Source organism: Poecilia mexicana, unplaced genomic scaffold (assembly GCF_051168715.1).
Source record: "Poecilia mexicana isolate PSO_F unplaced genomic scaffold, ASM5116871v1 scaffold_20, whole genome shotgun sequence".
Classification (NCBI taxonomy): Eukaryota; Metazoa; Chordata; class Actinopteri; order Cyprinodontiformes; family Poeciliidae; genus Poecilia; species Poecilia mexicana.
In genome coordinates this window covers 12,597,987-12,611,146 of record NW_028263389.1, presented here as the reverse complement: position 1 = coordinate 12,611,146, position 13,160 = coordinate 12,597,987, and the positions used below count along the sequence as shown (strand labels likewise).

Sequence of the window (13,160 nt, the reverse complement as noted above, 5' to 3'; positions counted from 1 at the left end):
CATAAGTCCCTAATGAAACGCATATCAGACAGGGCAGGGTAGAAACCCATCAGGTTGAGAGGAAGAGTGTGATGTTGTTGTTTTTCCCCCTCTTTGTATGAGATGTTTAGGCGTTATACTCGCATCCCAGTCGTCTGTTTAAACTTGGAGGTTGTCATGCTTTTATTACTCGGTATTGTTAGCCGTCTAATATTCACTCATCTTAACAAAGGCATGCAACTGATAATCTTCTTATCTTGCGTTTTTCATTCCTTTTTTTCCCAGTTAAACGCTATATTACACCTGTCCTCTGTAATCTCGACAATTGGATATTTTGTCCAAGCCGACTCCAGGCTGAGGTGTAGATCATCTCATGTATTTTTCACCGGCCCTCCTGAAGTCTCAGGCTCGTATATCATCAGACTTTGTTTAGTTTCTGAGGGAAGCTTGCTGGCTTGTTGGCTTTAATACATCTATCTGCCACTGAGGTTATGATATAATAAGCTGATTCAGTTATATATGTGGCTAGAAGTGGGGAAGGTTTCCATGCCAATCTTGCTGATTGAGATGACTCATTTCTGAAATTCAGGAAGCGTTTTCTTTCCCCATCGGCGGACTGTTAATACTCTACGCTGGACTGAAATATGTGATCATTTTCTAGTTTTCCCAGCAATTACCATCTCTTCTTTTCTCCCCCTTCACTACCGCTCCCTCGCCTGGAAATTGCATTCACTGAACAACAGAGCAGAGACAGCATGAGGCAGCTTTAGTGCTGTATTTAGATGACAACCTAAAGGCATATGGGCTCACGCTGAAGTGTCCGGATTAACTGTGGCCAGCGAGGATTGCGTGGACACTGCTGCTTAATACAAGCCCCGTCTTTCGAAGTTGTAGTGCAGCTCAGGAAAGGGAGCTCTCCACATGGAGTCGCCCCCGGGTGATCGAGGGAAAGCCTAAAATTGCTCCCTAGTAAAAGGGCGTTTGCCCTGCTGACGTTTGCACTCATTTAATGCATCACCATCATCTAATGTTGGAATCTGGGTCAAAGTCAGGGTGAAATGGGAAAGCTACACACTAATGGGAAGATTCAAGGTTTAACGGCTTCATTCGTCCGTCATGGAGCTCTAAAAAGTTTCCTGTTGAAGTGGTACTCGAGCTAAAGTAAGAAAGATGGCATAAGGCATCAGGTATATGTCGGATACAGTGTGTGTACTTTTGGGAATGTGGTTTCCTTCAAATGCCGTGTTAGAAACTGAGAAATTACAACTCCCCACTCGGAAAAATGAGCAGAAATTGCGCCAGATTTCTTATTTTCCACTGGGAGCAACTCCATCTACCTTGACTTGTAGGATGAACTTCGCATTTCAATATTGCCACTCCTCGCATCAACGGTAGTAAGACGTGATGGAAACATGTTTATTTTACAAGACGCATATGCAAAAATGAATGTTGCATGCAGTAGTTGAAACACTGAAGTGAACAAATTAAGTTGTTTGCTTACGGGAAATAAGCAAACAAGTCTTGAGGGCCAAAAAAACTGCTATAATCTTTTTTTGTTTTGTTTTATTTTGACTCATAATTGTAACTTGGCATGTATTTTAGTTTCACTCCATGCTTCATCACCTTTCTTAGACCACTGGACAATCAAATGCTTGAGCCTTTTACCTGACACTTTTGGCTTCATTTGTATATTTAGCCTGAGCAAGTGTTCAACAGGAAACAACATTATGAAGTCCAAAAAATGGTTGTTTTTGTTCCTGTTGGGATTTAGCACATCCGATTCTAAATCTCTTCATCTGCACATTTTCTACCTCTCATCTCACTGCTCTTGTCTCCACTAAGCCTCGTAAACACTGACTCGATTAGTTTGTCAGCTGTAGAGGAAGTCATTCGTTTCGGTTCCAAAGCTTCCTTTTACTCCTGCAGCAGTAAATGTTCAGGGTAAAAATATTCTCAGATTGATCAGTCAAATGTTTTAAATCTCATACATTCACATTTACCTGTTTCATTATTTATCGCCTCCATAAGAGAATGATTCGTATAAAAAGATTTGGACAGATTTTGTTAAAGGTGAAGGCCTCCTTTAAGAACTTTATACGCACAAACATCCTGACTTTTTGAGTTGCTGCTTACTTATGAATATAAATACATTTCTTATGAAATTTCATCCCGAGATCACATCCGAGATTCACATAGATTATTTAGTCACTTTACTGATTTAATCTATGTTATTTTGGATATTGTAAAGAACATGCATAACAATGCAAAACAAAAAAAGAAGAAATCAGACCCAAGAGTCTCATTTCGATTCAGTCCATGTCTCGGTCCACGTTATGACTGCATGTAATGAATTTGGTACGGCTCCAGATCCCAACCTCTTCTATTCGTGGCTGACCCACAAACACAAAGTTAATTGCTGTAAAAAAAAAAAAATGTTTAATTTATTTCCACAGGATGTTAAAAGCTAAAATATTGTCTCTAAATGGAGCCCTCTGAGAAGACTCTTAGCCTTGCAGCGGTGAAATAATTGTGACCGAGGTTTTCCCGGCAACCGCAGGCAGGTGCAATTCTGTGAGAACGCTGCCAATTGTATCTGTGCTTTTAAACACTCCATCGCTGAAGGCCCCTTTAATGTCTAGTACCAATCAGCTTTCTATTTTTGTCTCTTTCCCCCTCTCTCATCCTTCCCCTTGCGTGGCTTTCTGCTCTTCTATATCCGTTTTCACAGTTTTCGGTGACTTCATTCAATTGCTTTGCTGCCTGAAGATCTGTGAAATAAACACAATGTTGGCCCATCTCTCAGACATGATGCAGAGTGAATAATGATTGTATTTTTGGCACTGTGCAGCTACTGAGGCGATATATTATCAAGGTTCTGGGGGGAGAGAACGGGTTCTGCCTGTTGTGTTGTAAATGAGACGTCTTGACAGCTAAATGGCGTTTACTGACTTTAATGTCTGCATCACAATGTGGTTTTTCTATCGTTTTACCTCAGAGAAAGTTTCTGTTTTACAAAAAAAGCTACCTTTTATTGCAAAAATGATTTAGTTCTACTTTTTCTTTTCTTCTCTTTCAGAGGAAATTAAGGCGGAATCAGAGAAATTAAGGTAAGTCATTGGTCATTTGATGGATTTTCTGTTTATTTGTGCTTGATTAGGTGCTGCATTCATGGCTCATTTGCAAGCCTCTCTGTTGCTGTTCTTCATTGTTCAGGCTTGTAGAGGGGATCATAATGCTGTGTGTGTGTGTGACCAGCCATTTGTTGCTCTGCCCCCACTGATTTGGTTCTTTTCTCTGGGCTTTTTTCCCCAATAACCCCTTTGTTTGGTCATTATTAGTTTCCTTTATGAACCCCCGCCTATTGCTGATGGGTTTTTTTTTTTGGCCTGTACTTATTTGTGCTTTGCTCCTGAAAGGAATTGCTAAGTAACATCGACTATGGAATGTAATGCAGCCCCCACATCTTCTTCTCTCCCTGCCAAGTCTTTTCTTTTTTTTTCCAACCTTTAATTTTTTTTCCCACTTCTGACACACTATCTCTCCCTTGATTTTGTCCCCAGTACGCTTCGTGTCATTCACTAATCCTCCAGGTTTCACCAAATTTTCACAGCTAAAGTCTGATGGAGTAAACATGTGGAGTCTCCTCGCCCCGTTTGCAGAAAAGCTGCTGCTTTTGGCCTCAGTCCAGCTGGTTCAAGTGTATTTCTTTTTGACGTATAGAATTGGATCTAAATAAATTGGAATATCAAATCAATTTTATTCAAAGCAATTAAATTTAAAAAGGAAAACTCTGGTATGTAGTTTCACTACACATAGGATGATAAGTTACATGTGTATTTCTATGAATTATTGATTATTTTAAGCTCAAATAAAGTTTCTGTTATTGCTTTTGCTTGTGCTCTGTTTTTGCCACACTTTTTCCTTTCACTGAATTTTTCACTAATATGGTTCAAAACACCACTGTCATTACTCAGACCTTCAATAAGGAAGTGTTGGGTACAGAATTAAATTACATTTGCTTAATATCCTCAATCTACAAGTTATTGGTTGCAAATAAAATTTTAAAAAAGCATGTTTTTATAGTATACCTGTCTTTACACAAAGATTTAAAACTAAAATATGATTTGTACCCAAACCTGCAAAATTATTATAGTTAATAATGTAACAATAACTTTTATATATAGTTTAGGACAAAATATTGAATAACACTGAATTTTATGAAATTTTTCAGGTGCTTAGTGTAGAATATTATTTACATTCTGCTCGAGTACAAATACAACAAGCTCATATTAGCTGGTTAATTTGTCGGTCTGTCTGCTCGTCTCACCAGCCTGCAGTCCACCGGTTTCACAGCATGGCCCTTTATGCTAATTGCATGCATGACTCTTCTTGTTTTTGACAGAAAAAAAAATAACTCACCTGGTTTCAAGAAAAAAAATATTTTGTCAATAAAAAAGCACTGAAGCTCACCCTTGAGTTTTCTTTGCCTGTCTATAGTGAAACCAGATGACGCAACAGACCAGATAGTTTTCAGTCCAAAAAGTAAACGCTTCCAATCTTGGTGCTCTTAAATGGGATTATAGATCGCTGTTGCTGGGAAGCCAGAGTAAGGTTGGTCTGGTCTTACTGCTCTCGTTATAGAAAGCTTCTCAACGTTTAAATATCCTCGCCATACAGCTGCTCTGACCTGCAGGAGCCAGACCACTGATCACAGCTGCTTGAATTAACTCACAGAGAGAGCCTGACTTTGTTCTTCAACGGGAGATAAAATTACTCACTGTATGTCTATGAAGCAGTTTGCTGTTTACTGATGTACAGAAGTTTAAAATGTGTTTCTCCTTGCATTGTGGGGGTATTAATAAGGTTTACACAGCACTTTTCTCAAAGAATATGAAGAAAAATAAAACGAACCATCAGAAACCGTAAATGTCCAAGTAAGACGGACTAAAACGACAAGCTGCAAAACTATTTCAAATATAGTAATGAATGCATTTACTTAAAATAAATCTATAAAAACACATGGAATAAACTAAAATGCAAATAATATTAGAATTAGGGAAATTATTCTGTGGGGAAAGAAGCAGCTGTTTTAATGTCAAACAGCTGCTTCACATTATAAAAACAGCTGTTCTACATCTCTTTCTTCCAGGAAAATTGGAGATGATGCATACTAATACTGCATACTAATACGAGGGGAAGGTGATGTAGACTGGCAATAAGTCTGAAACTTTGTACATCCAAAACACCAAAAAACAAATTCAGTTGCAAAAAATATATGCAACCCCATCATTGTTGAATTTAAGGAACAAATGTTACATTCCAGTAATTTCATTGAAAAATCTAAAAACATGCATTCACAAAGCAAATGCAACTTTATTTCCAATGAAGTTGCATTGGTATCACAGGATAACTAATTAGCTCTCTTGCTTCAGCAGCTTATTTAGCTTCTAGATGCTTTCTTATTACCTGTTGTTACACCTCACAATATGTTAAATAATCTGTCTCCTATCAGATGATGTATGTTTCTGAAATGTGAAAATTGTCCAGCAAGGAGATTTCCTCTCAGATCGCTAGAGTCACAATTGAAGTTTATTTTACACTTTTTCTCTTGTGACTCTAAAAGTCCCAAACTGGAAGGATTCTTTCATTTATTCACTTAAAACAAGCTGGGTAAGCAAAGGAAAATGCACAGTCAGCAGCCAGGCATCTTAGGCTGGCACAAAGAATTGAAACTTGAACATCAGCTTTATCTGAAGATGGCACAATATTCACCGAGCCACAGCGAGGAAAAGTATTAATCAACAGGACGTGCCATTGATGCGGACTGTGAACTAGTTGTGGTGTTAGCAGCCATGTGCTGCTAACACCCGTAGCAGGTGCAGAAACACCCTGACGTCTAAGGGGAATGATTGAAAAACATCAGATACATTGATTGTCGTACTAATCACTCCAAAGACCCAGAAACGATAAACATCTTTAAGTGCTTAGAAGAACTGCATTGCACAGAATGTCACTCATAGATTATCTTTTTGCGGCAGCCCATCGACATATCGCCCACTTTTTACCTCTAATCAATCCATTCCCCTCTTACTGGTAACTATTAAAACCGACAATATGTATTGATACTTTTAAAATGAAAGAAAGAAAGTGTGTATCCTCCGCCTCCTCGGCTGTTAGTGTCCAGCTTCTCCTCTCTCCACAGCTTTCTAATTCATTCTCCACTCTGAATCGTTCCTATTGTAATTTCATCCTGCTCTCATGCTCGATTCCTTCTCTCCCCTCGTATTTTCCTGTCCCCCCATGATTGTGCCCTGCTGCACTCTGAGGTCGTCCCTCTGAATTGGGCTGAAATCACCTCTTTTCATTGCCAAGACATAAACAATGCGGCCCTCCTCCCTTTTTTTTTTTATATCGGTCTGCCTCCATCCCAGCCTCCCTCTGTAGCGCTCACCCGTCGTCTGTTTTTCCTCTTACTCTCTAGCTTGTGCAGTGGGTGTGGCAGCAGTGTCTGGGAAACCAGCAGCCCTCGTCTTTATCTCTGTGTTGCTGCTCTTTGAAATTTCAGAGGCAAAATATTTGGCATCGTAAACACATGGTGTCAATCTAAATCCGAATTACCAAAAGGCCATGCTTTAACGTCCTGCTCCTGCTTTGAAAGGGGAAGCAGTTCTTCTGTATGGTGAAACATAACATCCCTGGCACTTAATTTTTCATGCTCTGTTAGTCATGCGTGGATGTCAAGAGAAGTGCGAGTGTGTCAGACTGATTTTGAGCCCTTCTTCTTGTCTCAAGTTGACAGATTGAACTGTGTGATCTGTGTTTTTTTTCCTCCCCCCTTGTATTTACTCTTTTCTTTCCTCTCCTAGCCCACCAAGTGGAGACGGCAAATCTGGCTCCAGCACGCTACCGCCCATCAAATCCAAGACAAACTTCATCGAGGCCGACAAGTACTTCTTGCCGTTCGAGCTAGCATGTCAATCCAAATGTCCTCGCATCGTCATCACCTCACTCGACTGTTTACAGGTCAGTGCTAAGAGGTCCTCTAAACCATCGTGGTTATCTAGGATTTCACTCGGAAAAAGATATTTGTCTTTAGTGTTTGCTTGAATTAGTTGCAAAATAAAACCTTGATGTTTCACGCAGGGTCTTGCGATGGATAGCGTAGGATTAATCTTTCTGACGAACAAAACAGACAGAAGATTTATGTCTTGGAACGGACTCAAACATACCATTGGAGTTGCAGAATTGGGAAGAAATAAAGAGTGAGAAACGGCTGAAGGACCAATAAGGTTTGCTAAACTAGGATTTTAATAGCTACCTTTGGATGAGGCCTTAATGGAGCAAATTACAAAATAGGGAAACAGAGGGGCTTATCCAGGCCTGAATACAAAACAAACTGCAGTTAGAAGCTGATCTCAAAGAAGTATGTGGGGGAAAATAAAGTTTTAAAGATAATACAGTTATATATATTAAAGCCATGTGGGATAAACGGTGAGATTATCTAAAGATTGGGGGGGAAAGTAATGTAAAAAAAAAAATATAAAAAAAAAATAGATAATTACCTCGGAAGAAAATTTGGCCAATTAATTTACCGGGATGCTAAATGTAAAATGTTCATGTGAGTAACGCTGATCACCGTCATATTTATGAGGCCCGGCCTTCAATTAACCATTTTTGGCACACTGTGCAGAAAGATATGGAGGAAGTGCTGAGGCTAAATATCTCTACTTTTCAGGACCATCCATAAATTTTCAACAGGGTTGATGGCTGGCCCCATCCAGAGGCTTCTTATTAGCCTGTTTCAAAGCTGCCAAAACCAGTTTTAATGTCCTTACTGGTCATTTTCTGAATAAGACACCCAGTTTTGTCGATTAAAATAATTGCAGTAGGATGTTAAAGAATAACTAAGGTACCACTAAAAAATGCCACAGCCAAGAATACACTATGAACCGTCAGTGGCGTCATGCTGAGGTCTGCCTTGCTGCCACCGGTGCTATGCATAAAGTGGATGTAATAACCGAGGACTACTTTAAATTCTTTAACTGCACAAATCAATAGCAAGATGGTTGAAACGTGGACACACTGAGTCTTGACATCAACCTGAATGGAAATGTCGTTGATTGTGATGCCAGAAACTCGTTGATTGCTATCAAAAAGTTGTGCGATATGGCTGCGACCTCTGTTAAAGTCTAACACACGTCTTCCCCCAGGCTTGTGATAGGACAGATCAGCAGTTAAAATCAACCAAACTTTAATAAAATGCAAAAGGTATCTTTCGGAGATCAGACAGAAAAAGAAATGCATGCAAAGATTCAGTCAGATCTGGTAAACATTCTGATTACCAGCAGTTTTATCAACTTAAGCCACACCTTAGGCTGAATAACAAACTGCTCCCAGTTGCATAACTAATGTTTTGGGTTACTTTTAACAGTTTCGGTTTTCTGAGTCACACTTCCTAATGAGAGGTTGTTATTGCCACACTATCTCTGGTTCAGTCGACCTGACCAGCGCAGGAATGTGCACATGTAATATTTAAGAGGCCGCAGAGTCATGGCATGATAATATTACAGCAGATCATACTCAGTTAATCAATACAGGCTTCAATACCTGCTGACTAACATATCATAAAAGAATAAATGTAATTCCATATTGTAATTGACAACATATAATCCCTGAGGAGATTTGACTGAATATTACAGTCAAATCTCCTACGATATATTTGACATATGTTATATAGACAAAACACAATAAACTCAAACTTGTGCACTGAATTCTTGTTTTCTCGCTTATCACTTTACGGTGAAACAAAGAATGGTTCAAATTCCTCGTTAAAAGCCCCAAATTAATGATGAGAGTATGCAAACTTCTGGCCAGCAGTGCAAAAAAACCCAAAAAAACAAGAAGAATCAGGTGTTATTTATTAATTTTTTTATTCCTTGCAGTAGATGTCAAAACAATGAAGGTCATCAGGGGTTTATCAATCTGTGCTGCTAAGGTTTTTACATATTGGCATGTTTGTGTGACTTGCAGAAGCTGATAGCGTACGGTCACCTGACGGGCAGCGCTCCGGACAGCACAGCACCAGGAAAGAAGCTCATCGACAGGATCATCGAGACCATCTGCGCGTGTTTTCAGGGACCGCAGACCGACGAGGGCGTGCAACTACAGATCATTAAGGTCCCACCGTTTTACTCTCCAACATTCATTACGCAGATAATCAAACTCATTTTGAGCTATTCAGATTGCGCAAACTGAGTTTCTTCAACTCAAAGTAAACAGCAAAACTTAAGCTAGTTTTGTTGATGCACAACCTGGAGGAAATGATGCACGCTTTCATCGCAAAGTGCCTTGACTATTGCAATTACGATTTATGTTTGGGTGACTCGGCACATCTGACTGTTTCTTTGGATATCAAATATATTTAATCTGTAATTTCCTTTAAATATTAGAGAGGAAGCTTCCCTTTTAAAAACGTGTTTTTTCCTGATCGCCGTTTGCTCAGTGTGAGTTGACGTTCTCAATTTAATGTCTGTATTTTATGAGAATTTAGTATCTGGTTTGGTTATACACCTTTTATTTTTAATTTTTTTTTTGGTGTTATGCCTTTCCTTTTTCTTTTTCTTTCTGTGTAGATTTTTTATGAACTTGGTGTTTAAAATGTGCTTAATGACTAAATTGGACAGGAGACTTTCTACTTGTGGAAAACAAACCAGCAATTATCAGTTCTTAAAAACCAAATGCCACCAGATTTTCTGAAATTAGGAACGTGAAATGACAATCGTTAATGTAGCTGCACTGTTCCAGAACCCGTTTTAGTACCGGTTTGATTTTTAACTATGAGCAAATTTTGAAAGTCTCAGATTTGCTTATATGCACATATGTGGTTTTAGGTTGGTGTGGCTAAGCAAACAGAACAGATCTGAATGTTTCAAGTTTTTCTTTTTTTTTTTTATCATCTTGACTTTTGAAACTTTGTGTGTTACTTCTGTAGTTTGATGTTTCCACTCTGCCGCTCTTAATGTTGCTTTACACACTGCAGAATACTGAAAACGCAGCCATAAGGAAATGTTTCAGACTATCAAAGATTTCAGTTCAGCTCACACTTCCTGTCTTTCCTTCTCCACCGTAGGCTCTGCTGACAGCAGTCACCTCCCAGCACATAGAAATCCACGAAGGCACCGTGCTGCAAGCCGTCCGCACCTGTTACAACATCTACCTGGCGAGCAAGAACCTCATCAACCAGACCACGGCGAAGGCCACGCTCACGCAGATGCTCAACGTCATCTTCGCACGCATGGAGAACCAAGCAGTACGTTCAAATGCTCTAGGAACACTAAATCGCCTGATTGTTGTGTTTATGTAAACACGCAGCATCTCTCTTGAATCACAGTCTCTGAAAAATGCTCTAGTGGAAGCTAGTTTTAAGTCGAAATGAGCTAAAGAAGTTTAATCGTAGGTAGACGCCATGCTGTATAAGGATTTAAATAAGTTTGGATTGTAATACAGGTGCATCTCTGTAAATTAGAGTGTCATTGTAAGCAAATTTATCTCAGTAATTGAGTTAAAGTAATAAACCGCATAGATCGAATACGCATAATTAATTAAGTGTTTGAGACTGCTGAGTTAATTGTCTAGCTGACATTCATTTGTATCTTCCACATTGAAGATGTGCCACAAAATGTCTTTACTTAAGAAGTTGGCTGCTCTGAGTGCTGTATGGAAGAATATTGATGGAAAGTTGAGTGGAAGGAAAAAGTGTGGGAGAAAAAGTTGCAGTAGCAAGGAAACTGCAGTCATGCAAGGATTTTGAAGAGTTTAGGGGAGATTCTCATGTCGTGGTCTGTGGCGGGAGTCAGAGCTTCACACACACACTCATGCAGAACATAGACTACAGCCGTCACACTCCTTGTGTTAGGCCACTCCTGACACAAAGTTAGAAGATCTGATGGCAACGTCATCTTTACTGGGCGAAGGATGGAAATGTTGCTCAGGGAACCACAGGCTAAACACATCCACGCCACACCGTGTTGATGCAGTAATTTGTGCATAAACAGCCCCGACCAGGTATTGAGTCTATATACTGTAAAATGCATGGGAGTTTTTTTTTTTTTTTTTGTTTTTTTTGTTTTTTAGCAATATTTTTATTGGTTTGAATTTTGAGTTTCATTGGATTTAAACCATAATCATCAGCATTAGCATAAATAACTGCTATTTATTTACAGCTATATAATATTTTAGGCTCCTTTTTAATTATTGAAATGAACTTACTTTTCAATCATATTCAGATTTTTTGAGATGCACCTGTATTATCATATCAGCAAAAAAAAAACAAAAAGAAAAAAAGCTTACTCTAATCTCATCTTTTTCTTTTTGAATGACACTTCTCCCCTCCTCACCTGCCTCCCTCCCTCCCCCCTTTTTGGACACATAGCTTACAAATCACAAGCTATCTTGGTCTCTGGCCTCCAGAAAGCGTGACCGCCAGGTAAAAGCGTGCAGGACTGCCCGTGACATTGCCTGATCAGAACTCTTTCAACTCTTTCCTGTGCATCTGTGTTTGCGCATTCAGCTTCCTTTTTTTTTTCTCCCCCTCTTCCCTTATCCATCCGTGCACTCATTCGTTCTCTTCCTTTGCTTCAACTCTGCACACGAATGCTGCACACTCTTTCCACATTAATGCTTGCTGTGGCCTCTCTCGCTCATCTTGCTTTCTCCACGACATATCGGTTTTTAATTGCACCAGGAAGTGGTGAATTTCTTTTATTTATTTTTTTTACGTGTAGCATATGTGACTGGTAATGAGTCAGACGCAGACGGAGTAGTAAAAGCAGCGATGGAGAGACGAGGCAGACTTTAAGTATTGTCTCTGCCCCTGTAGTGCAGCACAGGAGATCAACTTTCTGTATTTGTGTGTAGATGCATCCCACTGGCTGCAGCTCAGCATGGTGTGTTCACGCACACACGCACACACACACACGCACACACACAGCATTGGTCTCGCGCAGCCTTCACTATCCGACTGAGGTGGCATTTAAATAATGAGCTTAGTTTGTTTGCGCTGCCTCGTCTGTCCCCTGCGGTACGTTTGTCTGCTCCCGTTCGATGCTAATCGCTTATTTAGAAAGGCTGCGTCGTTGAATTAATTTACTGAGGTTTTGATGTGACAATAGCGACAGTTCTGTTTAATTAGGATGGAGCAGCTTCTAATAGAGGTGTGGTGTTCAAACTTAAAGCAGTAGCCCAATTAAAATTAGATTGTGTGAGGAGCTTTTTTGAGATTTTTGTTGTAAATCAGTAAATGAAAAATCCCCAGTCTCTGTGTTCCCACCAGACATTTCCTCTTATTTTCCATTTTTCATGAGGTAACATTCTGGTAAGATGTCTGCATACACTCATAATGGGCATGAATGACTTAGGCCTTATTGACTTGGTTTCCAAGGAACAGAAATGTATAGATCATTGAAACTTTAAAAATGATTGCATTTGCAGTTTTATTTTATTTATATTGCATATTGCAAAAATAATTTCATGGAAATATTTAGTAGAGCATTTGACTTAGGCTCATGCATTCAAACTCTGCTTTTTGCCATCATATTTGGCCACTTGGATGGATTGGTCTATGCCAACATCAGATCCAGATCTTAGTGACAAAGGCGAATAAAACCAAGGGAAGCTGTGGGAAATGTCTTGATTACCAATAGCAACGTTCAGCTGCAACAGTTCAGGTTTTCCTAATGTTATGCTGCCCTATAATGTAAGAGCAATTAATACTCTAAGGCTTTATTATCTCATCCCACCCTAAAAAAGAACAGATCGAAAACATCCTTCAGGGCTGAAAATGAAGATAAAATGCGGCACACGGCGTCAAATATCTAACAAGACTTGAGCATGTCACGCTGTGCGAGCGCGACATGAAAATGTTGATAGCGACCGCCGTCACTGAGCGGTGGAAGTGTTCCCACAGCTGAGTTATGTTGGAAAGATCTGATGGCAACGTCATCGGATCAATGAGTGGACATCAGGTTAATGTTACCGCCTCGTTATTGGCGAAGAAGAGAGAGAAAAGCAAACGCCGTGGAAGTGCTCATGGCTCGGTAGGAGAGAAATATGATCAGACGTCTGTCACAGCAGCAGTCACTCTGCATTATTATCCCAACACATTTCTGACGTTGCTTGGGATC

General features: G+C 39.7%; 1 protein-coding gene across 1 annotated transcript in view; it reads left to right on the top strand.

Annotated features, from left to right (window-relative positions):
• The window catches only part of arfgef1 (ARF guanine nucleotide exchange factor 1), a 52,145-nt gene that overhangs the window by 14,217 nt on the left and 24,768 nt on the right, over positions 1-13,160 (top strand). The window contains exons 2-5 of the mRNA XM_088001475.1: positions 3,056-3,086; positions 6,846-7,002; positions 9,010-9,156; positions 10,109-10,288. Coding sequence (XP_087857601.1) covers positions 3,056-3,086; positions 6,846-7,002; positions 9,010-9,156; positions 10,109-10,288 — 515 coding nt within the window. The remainder of the gene's footprint in view (positions 1-3,055; positions 3,087-6,845; positions 7,003-9,009; positions 9,157-10,108; positions 10,289-13,160) is intronic.